Below are 22,439 nucleotides of genomic sequence, written 5' to 3'. Positions count from 1 at the left end.
ATTGCTTACTTAATGTTGTAATTGGATAATATAATATTTTTAACAAGCTTTATGATTGATTGGTTCTTGTTGAGCAATCAATGTTTTTTTTTGGTAGTTTTTTTTTGTGTATAACTTGTGTGGTACTTTGTAGTCGTCAACTTTGATTCTGATTGGTCAACAGTCTGTGAGTAATGCTCACTAACCTATACCCCAACTTCCAAATTTGATAACAGGCTTTTGACTTTAAAATTGTTTTGGATAAAAATCTAAAATAGGAAGCACATCATGTGATAAAGAATATGTGTGAAAGTTTCATCACATTCTATTCAGCAGTTTGAAAGGAGTTATTGGATTAGAACTAGGGGTGGATGAATGGATAGCATGATAACTTTATACCTTAAGTTTTTCAAGTGGAAGATATATCAGTAAGGTTTTGATAAGGAATCAACTCCTGATATTTGGACTAGAAATTTAAATAAAAGATACCAGTATGTGAAAATATTTATTTTCTGTTAATGGCTACAATGATGGCAGATGCCATTTTCTAGTTAACAATATTGTCTGTATACTACGAGAAACTAAACTTTGTACAGTTGGTGTAGTTATCTCCCTTTGTAACAGATGTAGTTGTTTCCCCTTTATAACAATGCTGTAGTTAAAGTGAGGTCTGACCTTCAAACAACCAATCAAATGAATGGATAATATCATGTGAACTCAAATGAGACAAATTTGCTGAAAAAATGGTCTGCTATATTTTTTTTTAATACTAACTGTCTTAAAATTTAAATTGACATTTATCAAAATAAATTCCTGATAACACTGGCCAAATACACACTTTGTTCAACAAGCTACTTTAAATAAGAACATTTAATGTTTTTGCTTTGGAATGTAATATATCATATGCTATTTCTGATAATATTTGGACAAAAAAAAGCCAGACCAAAAAGCCATTTGAAGATCAGGTCCTCCTTCCATTTTTTGAGGACAGGAATATAAAAAAGAATGAATAACAAAAAATGAACAAAACAAACAAGAATAGATATATATATGAATGAAAGAATATAATAGCTACAATATAGTGAGTAGACATATAATTTTTACATAAAGTCAAGATCACCTTCAGTGGATCATACGTAAAATTCTGACAGAAAATTTGTATTTCAATATACACCCTTAAGAAAACTAATTATAAAATGATCTCCCTTTCATGAAATTATTCAAATTGTCTCCCTTGATGAAATTATCTCCCTTCTTTTTTCTTAAATCACATGGCCCCTCAAAACATAACAAAATAAGATTAAAACCGGTCCACTTTTTATCACACTGAATCTGGAATAGTTACCAAAACTTCAAAAAACAAAACTCCCACTATGGTTATATTCCTCATTTTTTTAATTGCCCCCTGGCAAATTGTTCAAGTTTTCTCACGAATTTTTGCTGGCACCATATTATTTCAATTTGTCTTTATGTAAAATTTAGACCCATTCCAACATCTCCCTAGTATGCTATCTATCATATGCTTAAGTCTGTTATGTAGGCCTGCATAAGTGACACTAGCTAAGGCATAGATCATTTTATTCTTGATAAAGGGCCTGGAATTTTATGTTGAGTTGAAAATTTTTTTTTATATAATTATTTTTTTTTCAGTAGCAGTCTATATTGATTTGTAAAAATGCATTTTTGATTAATGGGGAAATATTGAATCATATTTTTTTTTTTTTTTTTTTGGGGGGGGGGGCTCAAATTTGGAAAAATTATATATTATTCAAAATAATTCCAGGTCCCTCCTCAGTATAAAAATGGCCAGTGCCTAAGTAAATTGACAATATATAAATTCAGACACTACTGCCAAGTTTTTTGTTTTTTTTATTTTGTAATAAATCTTTGGAAACCCTTTTCATGTAATTAAAACTCGTGTTGCAAAAGTTATTACACCATCACTTCCCTTGGTGACTAACAAATGACCAATTATGACAATAACCATCGTAATATTTTCTGAATTTACAAAATATTCTTATTGGCCTGCAGTGTCAATTATTATTGTTTATGTTGCCTTGACAAAATAATTGTTCAATCTGCATCATATTTCTTTGAAGCAAAATACTTTAAAATTTAAATGTCCAGCAAAAATTGGTAGCAAAACAGTGAAAAAAAAAACAAACAAACAAAAGAAAAGACTCCTCTTTTTGTTATGAAAAAAACAAAGAAAAAAACTTCTGTCTTAAAAGTTAAAATATATACAACGCTAAGGACTCCAAATATAAACCGCAAGTCATCAAATTTATAGTCCTAAATAATACAAATCATGTGAAAAGGGGAATAACTCAATGTCATATATAGACACCAGAAATTTTGTCTTGTTCTAGTTGCTTCCCTTTGACCCTATTTCATTGGTTTTCCCCATTTTCTTTAAATATGATGTATTTCTTTCGCCATAATAAGTGTAAAATAACCACCAGACATTAAAAAGAAATGTTATACCATGATGATTTAGTAACAAAAACTTTCATGTTACCATTCAAATAACTTCATTCAAACATGGCTGGCTAGATTAATACCAAGTGTTCAGTTACACAAAAAGTAGTCAACTGAAACTTTTAAAATGGAAAGGGTTAGACCTTACAGGCACGACAGCTAGTAAATATTAATTATTTTAATATTTTTCAGATTTTTAGGAAATACCCTAATCCCTCAATCATTTTTATGAGAAGTTTCCCAGCCAATAAAAGATAATGAAACGTTGAACATTGCTTCACATCACAATAACCGTTTACTTAACCATCAATTCTAACTTCTCCTTTTGAGACTGATGCCAACTTCAATGTATAAGAACTCTGAATAATCATAAATGGTACCATATAACAATTTCACCTTTTTCATGGTGGACAAAAAAATGTGATAACAGTACCTATTTTAATTGATTTTTTTGGCTATAAATTACTATGTTTTAAAACTATCAAAACTAAAACGTTAAAATATGTTCAGCTGACAGAATTTGTAAAAATTAGTATGATTAAAGATATATTCACCAACCATGTTCAAATAAAAAACTTGACAAACTCTAAGACAATTACAAACATGTACAAAAAACCCAGTTGCCATTTTATCCTAATATGTTTATAGAAAGATTTGTATTGGTCTGTTTTACATTTCTGAAGCATAAGATGAGCTTAAGTCAGATATAAGAATATTTAGATAAGAGACAATAGACACAAACTTAAGGTCCCTTTACATCTCAATGTACCAATAAATAATTAAAAAAAAAAACAAGAAATATGAGGTAGAAATATATACTATCATGAAATCATTATTTTGGAGACAGTCAGCTACTGGAACAAGAGTTATCTCTCTTTGAGGTAAAATTCATACTGGAGTTACCCGCTCTTTTTTCAAACTGAGCAAGTTATCTGCCCCTTGTATTGAGGTAATTCTGGAACATGTATAAATAGTATTCTTTATTGTAAATTTAATTGAGGTATAGATTGATTATCTATGAAAAGGCAAGATTAAAAGGGGTTAATATCAATAAAAATGGAGGTAAGTTTTGGGGCCCTCATAAAAGTGGACCTATAGCACTATCTAGAATTGGATTTTAAATGATAAAATTAAACATTGAAAAAGTAAATTCTTTCAAAAATAAATCTGAATATACTTACCAACCCTAATACAAATTTTAATTAGCTTTGAATAGTCAGATTTTAATATCAATCTTAGTTCATCTGTCCTTTACAATAGACAGGTTTATATAGAATCACTGTTTAAAACAATTCAAAAGATTTCATGTTTGCTAGCTTGAGCGGGAAATGGAATAAAATGTTAAAATATTTAACTACTATTTTTCACATTTTTCGATATACTTTACAAAAATTCAACAACAAAAAAAAACAGTAACCTATACATGAAAAGGTGCATAAATCTACATAGTGAATTATTACACTGATAAATGTATTTTGCGTTCAAAATAAATATCCATTTTTCTTGCGTATTATAGAGAATTGTTATTTTCGAGGTAGAAAAGTTCAATTTTTTTTTTTCAATATAAATAATCTGCAACCCGTGTCAACCATTAATTGCATGAAACTATGGTATTTTCTAAAGGAGTCTATATACATGGAAACATACAATATTCAATACCCATAATACATTTGTACACCAAACTACACTCAGTTGAAATGAACCTTGCAAAACACATATATACCTACATTACTCAACTTTGACATGGCATCTCTTCCATTTCATATAAAAATGGATTGTTTAAAATTAATTGAACTACAACATTTTGAAAATGAGGATCTTCATTCCCCCATAACACTAAAAATATTCAAGTCCTCTGAAGTCAAACAAAATCAATAGTAATTTCAATTTTGTTATCATTTAAGGAATGACTGCTATATTTTTTCACCTGTATAGTAGTTTATTATCAAGTGTGCACCATGGGCATTGAGATTATTTCAAACATACCAAATGTAATGATGGACAAAACTGTTCATCTGAACAGATATAGTTGACAATTCTTGTTAATCATGTACAAAATTTAAGAAAAAAAAAAAAGGCAAATTTTGGCCTAGAAACCCCCTTTTTTCAATTTTTCAGAATCATAAACCACTCTGTTATAAATATCTGGATCAGCCTGTGGTGTATTATACAATAACAAGCTCATTCTGCAAGGTTTATCTCATGTTTGGTTTTGAGAATTCAAATCCTTCATTCTCAAACATCAATAAAATACAATAGCATACATCTAGCAGTAAGAAGCATTTGAATAGTCATAAAAACATCAACTAAACTGTACAAAACAAGAAAATATGCAAATATACATATATTTATAAAGATATAGAACATATTACTATGAAATGAGGTATCTCTTCAATGATATATGAGCGAAATATATGTAAGACACACTTCTACATATATGTAGCGTCAAATGTGCAACAAATAATATGAAAAAAAAACAGTTCTATTCATAAACATTATTATTACAATCATGAGGTATATCAAAAACAGAGGTAGTGCGCAAATAACCAAGAAACATTCACTCACTCCTTTTCTTTCCAGTAACTACCAGTATATAGTTCTAGAGTTATTTCCCCTGCTATAGAGTTATTTCCCCTACTCTTAGCATTGAGTGTAGAATTGAAATTAGAGAATGTTCTAAATGTAGTTATCAAGTAAAGCAATTTAATCTCATAATTTTAGAAAACAGAATTATTGTGAAAACATTTTGCACAAGCCTAGAAAAAAAGATAGATTCTCAGACAGGTGAGATTTCACACTGCCTCTGGTTGCTTACATTAAGGAGCTTGTCTATCTGTTTAATTAGTCAATTGGAGCCCAGTTGGGAGATCATAAAAAATATCTTGCCTTGAATGGAGAAAATGATCAGGAAAAAAATACCGCAGTTAAACTGAAAAGAACAGAAGGACAGCATGAGTCTAGGTATCATAAATAGGCATGGATTTTAACAGATTTCCTAACACATGAAATACCTATAGCTTATATACAATATATATATATTACATGTTTACTAAACCTACAATGTCAATAACACAAATAGCTCAAAGCGCAACTATTGTGTGAAAACAGCTGAGCAATATCACTGAAAAGCTTGAAAGATAAAAAAGACAAAACAAGGCATTTAGTTTGTTGATTTAAGTAGGTAGACCTAGGGTAAGGGACATAACTCTTGAAATCAGTGATATGTGTGTATCATATTCAGTTTTAATTTTTAACAGAATGAAATCAGTCAGTTACTGTAATGCTTACATGAGATTGATGTAAAAAGCTGAATACAACCATTCCAATGATTTTTAAGAGTTGTGTCCCTTACCCCAGGTCTACCTCCTTAATATTTGATATTCTACTTTCATAACTAACACTTAATTTATTTACAAAAATTTTAAGCAACCTAGATTTTACTCCCACCCCTCTTAACTTCAGATTCCAAATGATGAGGAGAGCAACCTACAGATTATATTCTACAGTTTGTAGTTTGACATGAATTGAGGAAATAGATGTTAACATTAAACAAGTAAAATTCCAATACAACCTTGCAGGGATGAATCTAATGCCTTGTTTTGTCTTGACAAAATTAAATTTTATGAAAATAATTTTACTGCCCTATAAAAATGATTTCGAAATTTTTCTATTCCCATCTGGAATTATTGTTCAAAGCCTGAATATATCAATCTCCGAATGTTATTCTTAGCCTGAGTTATGGTTCTTGCTTCACGAGTAACCTCCCCTGAATTCTCAAAAAAATAAATATGATGTAATTTCTCCTTCTGACCTGAGTGCACTCATCCAAACAAAAAACAAATTGAAGTAAATTATTTTTCAAGAAAAGGGGTAAGAAAATACCCTGAAAATCTTATTGTAAGCAGTACAATTCAATTTAAATGGAAGCAAGTTTTAGATTTATTGAGAAATAAGGAAATTTCATTAATAAATATTTAATATTTGCATATGTGTACCTGGTATTTCAATTGTCATGAAAAACACCAAAAATATAGTTCAGAAAGTTGTCATTTATAAAGCCAAAAGATCATTAAAAAGGAAAAAATTGATTGTAAGCTAAAAGTTCCACTGATAAATCACCAACATGCATGTTCCATTTAAATTCAAGTCAGCTCTTAGGATGTAATATTACGCCTTGAACGTGTACAGGTTATAAAGATAGAATATAACTATCATAATAAATATGTACAATTACAACAATAAATCATGTAAAACAATTAATTAATAGATACCCATTAGGAAAAAAAAAACAATTGTATAAATACTCAAATAGTCAAGAAGGTCAAAGGTCAGCAAATGTCTATGCCAAGAAAAGACCCTTTATATTTTCCTCATAAAAGAATTATTTTGCAACAAAAGATCTCTCAACCAAACCCTTAATACAATCCTGGCAGCCTGTCTAAACCAGGTACTGGCTAGTTCATTTATTCTAATCTCTTCAAATTCATAGCAGTAGCAGAAAATATAGAAATTTTCATGTGTTTTTATGGTTTAAAACTGACCAGTAATAGCCTAAAACCCCCTAACTGAATATGATAGCCTGGAAACCTCTCTCTGGGTGTGCTGCTAAATATAAACTGTTCACTTACTAAAACAGAAGTAATCCTTCAGCCCAGGGATTGGTTAAGACAAATGTCACTCTATGTTCAGTAACAATAAGTTTTGTACCAAATTAAACCCTTTGAAAGGTTAAAAGTTGAGGAACCAAAAGACTGAAATTTCAAATTTGAAAAATTTGATCACCAAATCAATGAATTTTATATATATAAAAAAATGCTCAACAGCTGAAAATCATTCAAGAAATCTAACAAATACTTCCCATAATAGGTATCTTCAAAGATTGTACAATTCAAACTCATTTAAGCAAATATACTTCAACAAGTTAACATATGGACTCAAAATATACAATGACAAAGAACAACAACAATATACCCGCATGGTCCATTGTGAGTCCGCTACTGATACATATGCACAAAAAAAAATTGATAAAAACCACTGATATCATTTTCAGTGTCAACTTTTTACTGATTCTCTGTTTCCTTTCCACCATTTTCTCCTTTTCATTTTTCTATCATCTCAATCAATGTAAATGCTCAGACAAGTGAAGTGAGAAGTAGACCTTGTCATGGCAGTCCTCACTACAGATGGGACAAGAGAAGGGATAAGATGTCCCAGCTGGATGAATCTTTGAATGAATCCGGTACATTGCGTACTCAGAAAAATAACATTCGCATGGTTCACACTTGTACAGTTTCCCAGCAGCAAGCAGGGCTGCAATATTGTCTGGAGAATTTTCAAGAGCCGCCAAATTTACTCCCTGGCCTGTTGGCCCATTTTCTCCAGACTGAATGCTAGCTTCACTTGGACTTGGGGTTCCAAGGGGGTTTTCTAAGCCCATCTTACAGCAGCTCCTCACTTGAACACCAGCATCAACACTTTCTGCCTTGTAATAAGTACCCGTTTTGTCGCTTTTTATAAAGTCCGAGCCACTAAGTGACCTTGACCGTGAACGAATGATTGAGGTAGGTGAAGGGATTTCATTGTCAGTACTTGTATTGTGTTTATGAACTGATAGATTGAGCGCGTCCTTCTGAGGTGAGTGACTAGAGCTGTCGAACCCCGCTGAAGGAGGCGGAATTTCTGAGGTAGAGTGAAGGGAATACATTGATGGCAGTGATGCCGATGCCATAGCCTGATTATGGTAATTCATAAATAGCGCATTTGACATAGCTGCTGAGGTAGGATGGGTGAATAAACTGTTGAACGAGCCATAAGGTGAGGTATCAGCATACTTTGAACTTGGAAGATCAGACATTGAGGATGCTGACATGTTGAGTAGATCTGTTTTATGATTATCTCTGCTGATATGCCCTGCTTGCTGGGAATCATTTTTAACAAAAAGGTCCCAAACACTTTCTGCTGATATACCATGGCGACGTGCATGTCTACGTAGAGTTGAACCTCTGGTGAACTTTGCCCCGCATATATTGCATTGATATGGCTTGATTCCATCATGAAGTTTAATGTGTGACTTCATGTTGTTTTTGTATCCAAACCTCTTCTTACAAATGGGGCATTCATATGGTTTCTGACCTTCATGTGATTTTAGATGGTAACCCATGTGACTTTTGGGTACATCTCTGCCACAAACATTACACATTTCTTTCTCTTCATTTGCATCTACTTCTGTGTCTGGATTGATTGGGGTTTCAACTGGTGATTCTTGCTCTGGTGACGTGACATTTTCATTGGAATCTGATTCACCTTCAAGCTCTTCTTCTTCTTCCATAACTTCATTTATGCCATTCGTATTTTCAACAGGAACTGTTCCATTAGCAATATCGCTCAAAAATTGCAAAGATTCAGCTTCAGACTTTGGTAAATCATGTTCTTTCAAATGGTCATACAGATCTTGATGTGATATGGCGGCTTTACCACACTGGCGACACAACCAGGGTCCAACCTGGTGAAACTTGTGTATGTGTAAACGAAGGTCATCTCTCTTGTTGAATTGTGTGCCACAAATAGCACACGTAAATGATTCATCTTCTATTTTCTCCTGTTCTTGCCCATCAGGGTTGGTTTCATGAATTCTTTCATGCTGAATACGCAAAGCTGCCTTTGAAAATCTTTCTCCACAAAAGCGACAAGCATATGGTTTGAACTTGGTGTGAATTTGTTCATGAACATGGAGTTGCCATGATGATGCAAACGTTTTGCCACAAACTCCACATTTAATGTCAAGACCACTTGCCATCTGCTCGCCATTCTCACCATTATTATTCTGCTCTGATTTTATTCCATTATCCATAGTGCCTGGTGACTCTCTCTTTATTCTTTTAGCCATTTCTTCGTATCTCACATCATCATTTTCCAAAGTTGGTCGCATTTTGTCATAATTTTCTCCATCAGATCCATTAGCAGTTGGCATTTCATCATTTGAAATTGATTCTTGGTCATCCCGTTGACCACTAGAGGTTCGTGATGGTGATTTGTTGTAATCCATTGCGGCTCCAAGATGGAATGGCGATAAAGACATGGATCGAAAGTTGCTATGTTTGTATGCAGCCAGTGCTGCATGGAGATCAGCCATTGGATGATGAGCATCAGACATGAGTTCTCGTGATTTTTCTGCGTATAATGATGAGAGATGATCTGGAGTTTCTTTTTTAGTGACTATATTTGAATGATTTTCAATGGAATTGTCTCCCTTGTATTTTGCCGAAGAATACTTCGAGGTAGATACAGAAGAATGAGTTTTTGATGAGTTCCCTGATAATTTATCATAACCTGAGGTAGATGAAGTATCTAGATTGTTTCTCCCATGTGGTGAATTTAGAGGGGGGAGTTTTGATTTTTTGTCGTCATCCTGTACAATGCCGCATACTGCTGCTCTCAATCTTGGACAACGCTTTTCATGATATCGTCTGGTTGTGGAGCGAGTGAATACCTTACTACAATAACTGCAAGTCCTAGATTTCCTTGGGTACCCGTTTGATGTAAATTGATATAAGTCACCCGTATAAGCATAATTTGGCATGGCAACTCCACTAAGTCCGTAAGGAAATGAACTATGTTGCCCTTCTACCTTTGTACTAAAGTTCAATGCCATGCTGTTAATTAATCCCTGAGAATTTAATATCTCCTTAGCAGTTTCCTTGCTGTGTGAATAAGGTGAACTAGCTAAATGACCTTCACCTGATCTCGGAAAGTTCAAGGTCAAAGGTGAATTCTTTATATAACCCTGAGAATCAGTTGACCGTGACAAATCCATCATATGTGCAATGTCAAAATAAAATACATCCCTGATTGCGAAAAGTTCTGAGATTCACACAAAGTATCCATTATCAGCAAAAATATCTGAAATTAGAAACAAAAATCTGATTAAATATTGTGGATGTGCTTAATTTTTCAAAATTTCACCTTGGTTTGTACATGTATTTCTATAAACGAACTACAGCAGTGATACACAATACTATGGTACAGCCAATGTATAATTTATTTCTAAAATCACAGTAACAAAATATCAAGCAGCCTACCCTAAAACAAAAATATCCTTGTTTTTTTTAACATTAAGGTGTCTAATGAAGAAATTTTTCCCAATAGGAAATGTTTGATCAAGCAAATGACATCCCTTAAAAATATCCATCTTAACAGTAAACCACTGATCAAGAAAATAATTCCAGCTTTTAAACACTTCCAGCTAACCATGATATATCAATCAGGCTACCTCTGATATTCTACTTCTATGATAAAATCTGTCACTTATCTTGGACACTTTCTTATTTGAACCCTTGACAAACAGACATACAGACAAAAATTATATGTGCCCACCCCTGGACACATTATTCTGACTGCTAGTTGTCATTCTATCTCCTACACATTGTCAAATGCTTGGTAGAGAAGCAGTGACATACTTAACACTTATCAATCATTAGACTTTAATATAAAATATGCTAATTTTCCAAGAAATTTGTTAAGGTGGAAAACTGAATTCCTACTTTCTATTTTATGTATCATTATTATTTGAACCTTTTGTTCAAATTTACTAATCATATCTCTTCATCTTTCCCTATAATATCAAAATGCCTTTATGGAAGCCTTTTAAAGGTTTGTTTTTCTCTGCTAAGAAAACTTTGCAACAATGACATTGATCTATTTACTTCACAAAGCTGTAAAGCTTAATCTAGCTGTTTACTCTAAAATTGACTTCATCCAAAATGAAAGATTTCATGCTATTTATTTCCTTGAATCGCTTGTCATTAACAAGGAATCTTGAGAGAGTGCTTTATTTAAGGCCATGTGACTCACTCAAAGGAGAATAACTGTATGTGTGTTGTAGCCAGAATAAAGGTCAAAAGAGATACAAATATGGAAATGAGGGCACATCAGCATGCTCAATGAATATCTAAAGGGTACATTTTTTTAATAACTTATAAAATGACCAAAAATTAAAAACATCTTGTCCCACATCTTGGCATTTTTTTCATTTCAACTCTTAATTATTATGGATTAAAACAAATATAACAAATTTCCATCCAAATTGAGTGACCTTGTTTTAAAGTATAAAACTTTTTCTTACAATTAAAATATAATAGTACCAAAAAATTAAATTAATTCCAAAATGCCATTTAAAAATACCAATAAACCTATAGCATGTCAATACTTCATGTGATAAATCTAAAGGCCAGCCAAAAGTAGATTTTTTTCCAATTACAAAATTTGATGTCTTAGTTACAAATGTCAGATATAAGCTAGTTTTTTTTTCATCCCCCATATTTCTCAGAGCTAGCCTTAAAATAGTACACTGTCACAGTCAATAGCAATATTAATGTATTTAAAATTACATTCCTCATAAACTATTTCTATTTTTGTCTTTTTTATCATGCAAACAATTTACAAGCATTAAATTTTTAACATTTGCCTACCGGTATTTAAGTGGAAAACAAAAAAAAAACACAGAACATGTTTTTCTGTGACACCTACATTCAATATTAGAACTGAACTTTAAACCCACATTACCTTATACACCATAAACTTTAATTACAAATGCATTTGTTCATCATCACAAAAGGCTTCATCTGGTTATCATTCTGGTTTGAGGGACTTCAATCTAATATAGATATCTTAAATATTATTTACTGAATAAGGCCAAATATTTCATATTTTTAGTTTCACAGTCCTAATTCTGACCTAACATAATACATCCCAAAGAAAAAATAAATTTGGCACTTTTAAATTTTTTTCTCTTAGTTTTACAAATTAAATTTTACATCAGTTTCCTTCCAGTTTTATTAAAACTCCTTTCTTTGTCAATTTATTTTGTTGCTAGAGGTCATCTCTAAGAAGGGGATTATCCCCAAAAAACTTGTTAATTCAATATAAATGGCCTACATGAGGGTTGGAACTGTCAACACTAAATAATAACTTTTTAGTACTTCATATGACCTGATCATTAAGGTTATCTATGAATTCTGTCTTATGGAAGTGATTTTGTCAGTACTCAATTATGATTCCAAGAACATGTGTTTTATTCCAAAATACAGACTGACAGACCCTTTCACTATGGCCGCTGATTTCCATCAGTAAGGGAATAATTATAAAAATAATCAACAGTACAAACAAATCCATTACTTATACTTTACAATAAGATGGATATGTCTTATAAAACTGATATACAAACTGACAGACCAATATGGCCCATTTTGATTTCCAATGAAAGAGACTAATGCTGTTACCCAGGAAATTATTGCTCTGTATTTTTTATGGTCTCTGTGATCAATATACATTCACACAGATTTAAATTGTTAATCTTTCCCCAAATTTTGATGTTTTAGGAAAAAATATTAACAAGTTTTATTTTCATGTTACAGTTCTTTACCACAAAAAATAGCAAAAATGAAACTGCTGTGAAAATTTCATTGTCTTCAGTAACACCATTTACTAACACATCAAAATAAAGTAAATATATTTAAAACTATAATCTGGCATACAGACAGACAGACCTTTGTACAAATGTTCCTTACAACTGGCAGGGGACCATAAATACATGAAATGAATAAACAAGTGTACTACTAGCATATCATGATTAAGTAAACATATCTTTATAATCTGGCATACAGACTGACAGACCCTTTAACTGGCACGGGACAACTAAAAACCAGCAAACAGAAGAAACAAAATATAAGCTAATGCATATACAAAATAGGCATGAATTCTTATTTTGGTACAATCAATTCAGAATAAAAAACAATACACATCAATTGTGAACCAAAATGGACAGTTATACTTATTCAGACAAATTTATGTGCTTCATATTTTATTTGACGCACCATGGATATATTTGTACTATTTTATTGGTGTGAAATGGTCACATTTGACAAGTACAGCCTTATGCACTTTTTGATAAATGTGTGGGAGAATGTTTGGTCATTTTTGCTGAATTTATTATCCGTCCACGGTAAGGACAGGAACAGGTAACATTCAAGTTGTGGTCAGATGCAAAGATAACGTCTTGATATCCTATAACCACAAAGTATGCAGTACACAACTAAGACCAAACTTGCATGTAAGCCCTTTATGATGACTTTTTGCATTAGTTACAGGTACCATATTTTCAGTTCAACTAAATTTTGTAATATTGTTATAAGGTCTCCCAATACAGGAAGTTTGGACTCTGACACCCTGTATTATATCTTTATACACAGCAATATTTGTTTGGTTCCACTCCTGTTTTCACAAACTTCTTCAAATGTTTTTTTAAGACGATTGTTTGTTTATAATTATTACATCATTTTGTTTTTCATCAAACTTAGTTTACACTTTGGCCTTTTAAACCATCTTCAAAGTAATGTTAAAGCTGCAAAGAAAAAATAATTGTATGTGTTTGTTATTTGTTTCAAAACAGCACCAAATACAGACACTTTATACTGATGTTGTGACTTTTACAGAAATAGTTGTCAGACAAATTATGAGTTTCATTTAGGCCAAACTTAAAATAATGTTTGTTTGCCCTTACCTTACCCAACCTCCTGGCTTTGGGTTGGTAGGTTGGAAAAGTTGTTTTCTTTACCCAAAGTTCATATGATTCTGTAAAAACCATTATCAAAGAAGAAAAAATATTGCTTTGATATTTTTTTTTTAAATTTGTAAGAAAATGCCAATAAAATGTTTGTGGTAGTCCGAATTTCATGGGTAGGTAGTGTAAAGAGAAACAAACTGAACTTAAATTTTGGCCTTAAGGAATTTTTCTAATTTTTGTATAGGTTAAACAAAATATCATGGTTTACATCTGTTTAATATACTTATAAACTGCAAAAAGGTTTATCAAAAGTGTAAATTGGTCCAAACCGTATTATTTCTTGCCAAAATCACGTTATTTCTGCAACAATTAAAAATATTTCTTTTAATTTATTTTCTAATGGATTCACATCAAATATTAAGAACTTGTTCGTTATCAAAACATTTTCCTTAAAATTATTTGAAATGTGGAGTTGACTGAGAGACATAAATGATGTGATAGTACCAAAACAAGTTATACAAAATAACTTGGTTGGCTCTAAGGGTACCAACCAATCAGAGAGCTTGGTACAAATCAAATTACCAAATAGCAGTTGGATACAGTGTGGTAGGAATTCACTGAACAGTAATGTTCCGTGAAAGTTTTCCGACCACAGTTTTAGGGTACCAATATTTAAAGACTCCTAACCAAAGTAAGCACAAAGTTTGATAAAGCTGCATTGAGAAACACAAAACATTCTTTCAATGCAGTCTGTGAAAAGAGTACTTTGGCCTATTAATATTGGGCTTGAAAAATATCAACAATGACGAAAGGGAAAAATAAAACTTTCAAAAAAAAAATCTTTTTCAGGATGCAACATGTATTAAAATAAAATATATAACTCCGATGTTATACATTGATGGTAGCTTTTTAAAAAATCGTGGTCTAATTAAAAATAATATGACATTTAAAGATCTTTAAAGAAGATTTCTGTAGCCATCTTCTTGAAAACCACTGACATCGTGACCAATAAACAGTATCTTTATATAATAACAAAAATAACAACAAAATATAATCTTCTCATATCAAATCTGTATGAAGTATCAGTGGTTCTAATATGCAGGCAAAATATACTTTAATTTCCATGATAAAATGCATGACTACACTAAAACAACACACATCAGATGCAGAACTCAGAAATTCCTCACTATAATTATTTGCCAAATATGTAGCAGTTTGTGGACCAAAGTACTTTCATTCACCAGTGGTACTAAAAATTCAAGTAAGAGATCACTTGGTATAAAAGAAAAGTAACTCCACCAATGAATTAAATATGAAGAGAGGAGCTGAGATAAAAAGTTACCCAGTTTTTTCTTCTGCATTAAATAAGAAAGGCTGAATAGTTCCATTCAATTATAATTTTGAGTTTAAAATTTTAAATTGCAGGGACCTTTTTTTGTATTTTTAGTTGAATAAGTCTTCATGATAACATTTCTTTCAATGATCTTCAGTAATATAAAATTTAAACAACATAATGGCAATGTTCCAAAAATGAAAGTATAGTAAACAGAACAATCCATATTTGGAATGATGCTATTCATATCATGGTTTTGAAAGACAAACAGGACAAACCATACATGAACTCCAACACACCCTATTCAATAAATCAAACACACATGATCTAATGTAATGCAAGATTTCACTCCTGCCTGATATTTGTACTCAACAATACTAAACCTGTGGCCAGAAAAAAAAATCTCATTTTTTTTCCACATCTTGTTTTGAAATTAGTGGCATGAGAGTCTTAAAAATCAATAGCTATAAACCTTCTTGTCTGCAGACAACCTTATTACAGGGATACATTACATTGCAAGAAAAAAACTCCTCTAATGGAAAATATGGGCATTTGACGCCAGACTTTTGTGAAGAATTAAAATTGCTTTTTACGGCTGTCTGAAAATTGACTGCAAGGCCTAATCGTGACTTTGATGAGATTTTAAAATGTAGAAAAGCAGAAAGGCCATGTAGAAAAAAAAGACATGATGGACTGTGAATGTTAACTGATAAAGGAATAAGTTTGTTTAATTTTAAACAGATTGATTATACGTCTTTGGTAAAAGAACGAAAAATATTTTAAAATTTCATACATAGTATTTTAAAGCACCAATGACTGAATTTATTACATGAGAATAAGTCTAATACTGGTTTTTGCATTCATTAGTGTTTTAAACAAAACCTATTGTAAAGTAGTACCCTAGCAACTTAAGCATAACTCTCCGGTACCATCATGGTTCAAAAATGCATCTACTTAACTACTTATTCTTTCATAGTTCCGAACAGTTTATCATCAACTTTAAACTACATGTTTTATCATAAAAGGTGTTTTAATCAAAATTTAGGGAAAGAAACTTCTTCCCACCTGGTTTAAGTAGTGAGCATTCTGTACCAATAACTTGACTGAGCATGAATGTAGTAACTCAGCCAAGGGGAACAACTCCATCTGGCTTATAACCCTTCAATGACCTTGAAAGAAATTGGACCACCTAGCAAATGCTTTAAATTGCAATCCAGTGTAAAACCATAGAATCCCGGGTTTTCTATCATGAATAGGAATCTATTAAATCCTTATTTGTAATGTAAACAACTACTGTATAAATAATTGAATGCATCGTCATATGGAATTTAAATCTCACATTCTCTCGTAGATATGCTTGAGCTGCCATCGGAAATCTACCGTGGGTGGGTGAGAAGGCATATCCAATGAATTAAGTGTCAATATTTATTTTCTAACCTTGAGAAATTGACAAATGGTGCAAGTCAGTAGAAAGAATTGTGGTCAATCAATATATAGACTAACTGCATTCTATACAATCTGTATAACATGAAGTTGAGGGGCCAAAGTAGGGGACTTCCACAATGATTTGTTTTTTTCTTTAAATTTAGCTGATAGCAAACAAAGTATAGAAGAATGAAAAAGTACAATGTAAAGAAAAACTATAGCTCAATGGCAACATTTTCTTCCAGTAAAACAAAAAAATATTTTAACACAGACACCAGTATTAACAACAGCAGCACTTTATAATTTTCCTCTTTGTGACCTCTAGATACAAAGGTCTGTTTATACATATTGACCAATTTATACAATAAATTGACCTTTATGAAATATTAATATAATAAGTACAATATCTCACACATTCAATATGCTGGCTATATCAAATCACTGTAAGGGAGTAGGTGTTTCATTCTAATGACGGGAGACTATATTCATCTATTCTTAATGCCTCAAAATCAGTGAAACACTTAACTTAGACATCAAAATAAGTGAAACCCTTCACTCAGACCTCAAAATTAGTGAAACCTTTAATTCAGATCTCAAAAGCAGTGAAACCCTTAACTCAGACCTCAAAAGTAGTTTCTAATGGCTGGTAGGGACATTCCCAAACTGGAGATAAAAACAGCATTCAGTTCTTGTTGGAGAATCTCACAGTAAATCATGTATGAAGTTTCTAACACAAACTCAAAATAAACTACATTCTTCTATCTTCTATAAATAATGCTCACTGATCTTTAAGAAAATATATTTATAAGCAATATACTGTTAATTACTAAATATAACTTCTGATCGCAATGTTACCAACACAGCTTTGATTTAAAATTGCCATCATGTCCTTGTTTGTTTCTAAAATGTCATTTTTTTCTGCCTTAAAAGATAAATGAAAGAAAGACAATTTTTTAAGGTATAAAAACACCTACTATACATTGACTTGACAAAACTTAAGAGGTAAAAATTAGGCTCAAACCACTGAAAAAACTGTTCAACTGGTCTGTTCAACTAATCTAGATTCTCCTACAAAACTCAGTTTCAATTAACCTGTCCTTCAACTTCACAATGCACCTAGCGACAACCCATATGCATAAATATTAATTCTATAACATGCTTGTTTCAACAAGCTTGTCTATGAAATTCAGACTCTATCAGAAAAATTAATTCATAGCCAGGTTACAAAGCATCTTAGCGAACAACCTAGATGTATAATTATCAATACTGTAGACATGCTTGTGCTTGTTGAAGTTTCATCACCTTCACTTGCATGTAACCTCATAATGCAATATTTCAAAACTTTCAAATCTCCATTCATTACATAATCAAAAGTGAAAATACAGTGAAATCTGTCTAAACTGAACCCCTTTAGGACTTTAAAATTGGTTCTGTTTATATAGGTAAGTTCTGTTTACCAAGGTTCAAAATACAATTCAATTGATATCAAGGGACAATAATGAGTGTCTGGTTTAGACAGGTTTTTGGATTATACAGAGTTTGATTTATACAGGTATTTAAAAAGAATATCTGTCAAAGAATTTTCTTAACTCATTATTAAAGGTAAAGGGAAAATAGATCTTTCTACAAAACGACTAATATTATAGTGAAAAGTAATGTCTTGATGATCAGGAAAAGGTCATTTGCATAAATTTGCATAATTATTAACATCTATCTATATCAAATGTAACATATGCGAACATGATAAGCATGTAAAGTTGAAACACCTCTGGCAAGTTCAAGTTAAAAAAAAAACGTTTCAGAAATCTAATCTTCAATCATTTAACTGAAAGTTGTGCTTAGGCCAATTTGTTCTGTGCTGGAAGATAAGGCTTTCATTGCTGGGTGGTAAACCTCTTGCTTGAAATCATAGATACAGAGAAAGAAGAAATCTGACATGACAATTTAATAATAGTTTTCTGGCAGAACAAACAAGAAGGGCTGAATTAAAAGTGAAGTGGGACTATACACTTTCTGACAGATTTCCTATTTTTTTTTCTTTGCACCATATAAGGGTAGGTTTGTATAATGTGCTTATTTTCTATTTCTTACATCATCATGAAACTTGGTTTAAGGACTTCATATTTGTAACAAACACAATTTTTACTTTGTTTTATGAATCTGAAGAGAGGCAGATTGGTATGGAATCTGATCCCACCTGATACAAACAAAAACTCAAAGAACATATACAGACACTTCTAAAATCCCTTTACATCCATTAAAATGTATTTTGAACATTTGTAAAGTGAACACCAGTCTGAACCAAAAGTGGTTCAGTTTACACAGGTATCACAGTAACAGGTATCACAGCATTAAAATCTACAGAGAGAATTTTCCCAATAAAAATAAATGGTATGACTGGGACGAACAACTTGCTCAACTTTTCTGCACTGTACACAACAAAAAAAATTCATTTCTCCCATTTAATAATTTGTACCAACATAAATCTGGGACTCTTGAGTTTATTCCTTCATAAAAAAATGTCTTCTCAATTGGAAGACATAGGGATAAAAGGTTGAAATATTAACCATCTTTAGTGTCATGATTTTTTTAAATTTCTATTTCATTCCAGTACTTTTAAAGACCACATTTTAAAACAGACGTGATCATAAAAAATGGATCTTATATGAGTGGTCAAATTTCATATCCATTTTTAAGGTCAAATCTTGCCTATGATTCGAGACTTTATTTGAAACAATACATGGTTAAAAGTTCATTGACTGATTCTGCTTACAACATGACTTGAAGGTTATTTTTCTTAAAAAGCTGCAGCGACGGATATACACAAGACATCACTGGATGAAATAAAATCAATAACGCAACATATCGGGAAGACTTCTTTTTATTGTATTTCTTAATCATCCACCAGTGATAGACCTACCTTTTAAACATACATATCCTTTTTACTGCAGGCAAAAGTGGACATCATCAAATTCTTAATAATAACCATGAAAAAATTGAAAGTGCGTAGATATGAAATGCGAAACATATAAACACACATCAATGCCAAATAAATATCATTAACAGATAAAATAAGATCAGGTTTTTAATGTACATTGTATAAGTATTAAATGCTTAAGAATCCAACAATTTTACTGATTTTACGATTTTATTGTCAACACGATGACAATGCATAATAAGCCTTGTAAATAGAAATTTTGAAAAGCACAAATTTATGCAAAATTGTAATCTCATCCACACTTCAGGGTCACAGAGGTCAATAAGTTGTTGACACACAGCTTTCACACCAATCCTTAACATCATGAGAATTAATGATGCACATAAAAAGTGACACATCTGTTTCAAGTGCACATTTTAAACAGTCGGTTCTCCAATGAGTGGGCGGAGTTCATTTCAACGAAATTACAAATCTTGCAAACAATCTACTTAATTTTGTACTGTGAAACAACATGAGCACTCTTTAGATCAGGACAAAGATGGTTAAAAGGGAGTATGTTTGAATGGAGTACACTGGATCCCTGTCTACATGTACATGCTAAGATTCATTCACACATACATCTTAATGCACTATAATGATGAAATGCTATATTTAAGTTTGTATAGCAATATATTTATTTGTAAGTTTGAATGCATAAAATGTTTACTCGTGTTTTCTATTGAAGACAGTAACTTTATTTTTTAAAAGAAATCTTTAAGTACAAATTTAATCCATGTAAAATTCAAACATCGCCAAATAGTAAAGGCGATACAAGGTACAATAAAAAACCACCCACCAAACAAAAAATGTTTCTAGCCCCAGTGGCACAAAATTTGAAAAATTACTTATGTCTGAGAATATTCTTAACTGTTAGTGACGTTATCAAATTCAAGGATTTTGATTGGAGTTACCATGGAAGTTCAGAATTTTCTATTTTTAAAGTTTTTTGGCGTTGGGGCCTGGACTCATGCAAAGTGCCATTTAATACATTTTCTATATAATTTTGCGTCTCAAAGGTACAACAACCAAAAGACAAAATGACACTAGTAATGTGGTCTGTAAGTGTTTCTGAATTACAAATTAAATGATTTTTTTAGGGTGTATGGAAAGCCCATGTTACCAAATCTTGTGGGATATTTATATGTACATAATTATATCCCTGTACTAGAACTAAGAATAAATGCACTAGAAACAAGATTTTTAACACCTATACACATGCATGGCATGCAAAAATAAACATATTGACAAGTAAAAATTTTGCTTAGATGAGGGGAGAAAAGGGGTTACCACATAAGTGAAATTTTGAGCTGTTACAGAAATCGAAATCAGTCTCATTTATTACATATTGGTCATCATTTTCAATTTTGTGGCAGCATAGGTTTCTAAAATTCTGTTACCTCGTTTCTCCTTTATTTAACACCCAAAGAAATACTATGTGCTTAAATTAAGTCCATGCATCCCCTCTTTGGGCCTCAAATTTATAACATAACTGACTGTTCATTTTTTGACCTGGATGCAGAAGTTATCAAAGATAGCACTTGTAACATGAAACAACATGTTGGCAGAGTCAAAACATCTTTAACTTCTTTAAATAATTGGTAAAGTGCATAGAGAGGTCCAAAAAGGGGGGAATGGAAAGTGACCAAGACAACTTTCCCTTTATATGAAATACAAGGCTTAATAACTTGTAGATATAAAATATTCAGCTTTTTATTACCTACAATTGGAAGAAAAAGAGGGTATGAGTTTTGACACAATTGGGAGATTCAGAACATTTAAGATAACCCATGAATTTTTTTCTATACCTTTTCTGCAAACTCATTTCACTTCATGTAATTACATGAACATGCTTATAAATTATTAAAGCATTCTATTAATTGAACCCCTAGTTAATGGGTGCTGTTGTAGTATTTTAAGTGCATCATAAAAAATTTCCTTCAATATGTACATTTGTAGATTAATATTTATTTCATGGAAAAAAAATTCTAGCTGTATAAATCATGTCAAGAAACACAAATTGTTGTATCAAGAGACTTCATCCCCATCCCCATTCCCTGCCCTCCCCCCCCCCACCCCACCCCCGTCAGTTTTTTCTACTTCTAAACAATAGATTGCAAATGGCCAGTGACCTTTAAACTAAGTTAAAACCTTGATCTGAAAGTGACTCACAATTCCTCTGATTTAATAATGCAGTGAAACTGGTCTAAAGCAGACATCTTCTGTGTTTCCTTCATATCTAGAACCTGTGTTCAACCAATCAAATCCTTCAATCCAAAATGGGTTTATACAATACAATACAAAACAAAAATGTTATTTAACTCTAAAATTTATTTGGCTCATATAAATTTCTTAAAATTTTATTCTGTGTTTTACTTTGAAAAAAGAAGCAAAATATATAAATTTTAAGATTTCATGGGAATGATTTCAATAAACATACAGTACCTTCATCAATAAAACTTTTGATCACGAAGATGCTTTGAGTTTGATATCAGAATGTCACAAAATTAAACGTTTTGTTGATTTTTACAGTTATTTCCCTTAGGTGGTTTGCACCCTTTAATCACATCTCATTTTATAATGGGACAAACATTTCACAGCAATCTGAAGCAGAAAGCACATCATAGCCCAAATTAAAATCCCAAATGAATTCTAAATTGCCATGGCAACAACAACAATTCCAAGATCTA

At 31.7% G+C, this 22,439-nt stretch overlaps 1 protein-coding gene across 9 annotated transcripts in view; it reads right to left on the bottom strand.

The window, feature by feature from the left end:
- Positions 1 to 471: 471 nt before the first annotated feature.
- Positions 472 to 22,439, bottom strand: part of LOC148598642 (uncharacterized) — a 114,844-nt gene continuing 92,876 nt past the window's right edge. For all 9 annotated transcript variants that reach the window (XM_088560205.1, XM_088560206.1, XM_088560209.1 and 6 more), the window contains one exon: positions 472 to 10,356. In XM_088560205.1, the coding sequence (XP_088416331.1) occupies positions 7,577 to 10,273 (2,697 nt within the window). In that variant the 5' untranslated portion in view covers positions 10,274 to 10,356 and the 3' untranslated portion in view covers positions 472 to 7,576. The remainder of the gene's footprint in view (positions 10,357 to 22,439) is intronic.

Source organism: Perna viridis, chromosome 14 (genome assembly GCF_037379345.1).
Source record: "Perna viridis isolate PV_CMFRI_1.1 ecotype Kerala chromosome 14, ASM3737934v1, whole genome shotgun sequence".
NCBI lineage: Eukaryota > Metazoa > Mollusca > Bivalvia > Mytilida > Mytilidae > Perna > Perna viridis.
This window is presented reverse-complemented; position numbering and strand designations above follow the sequence as displayed.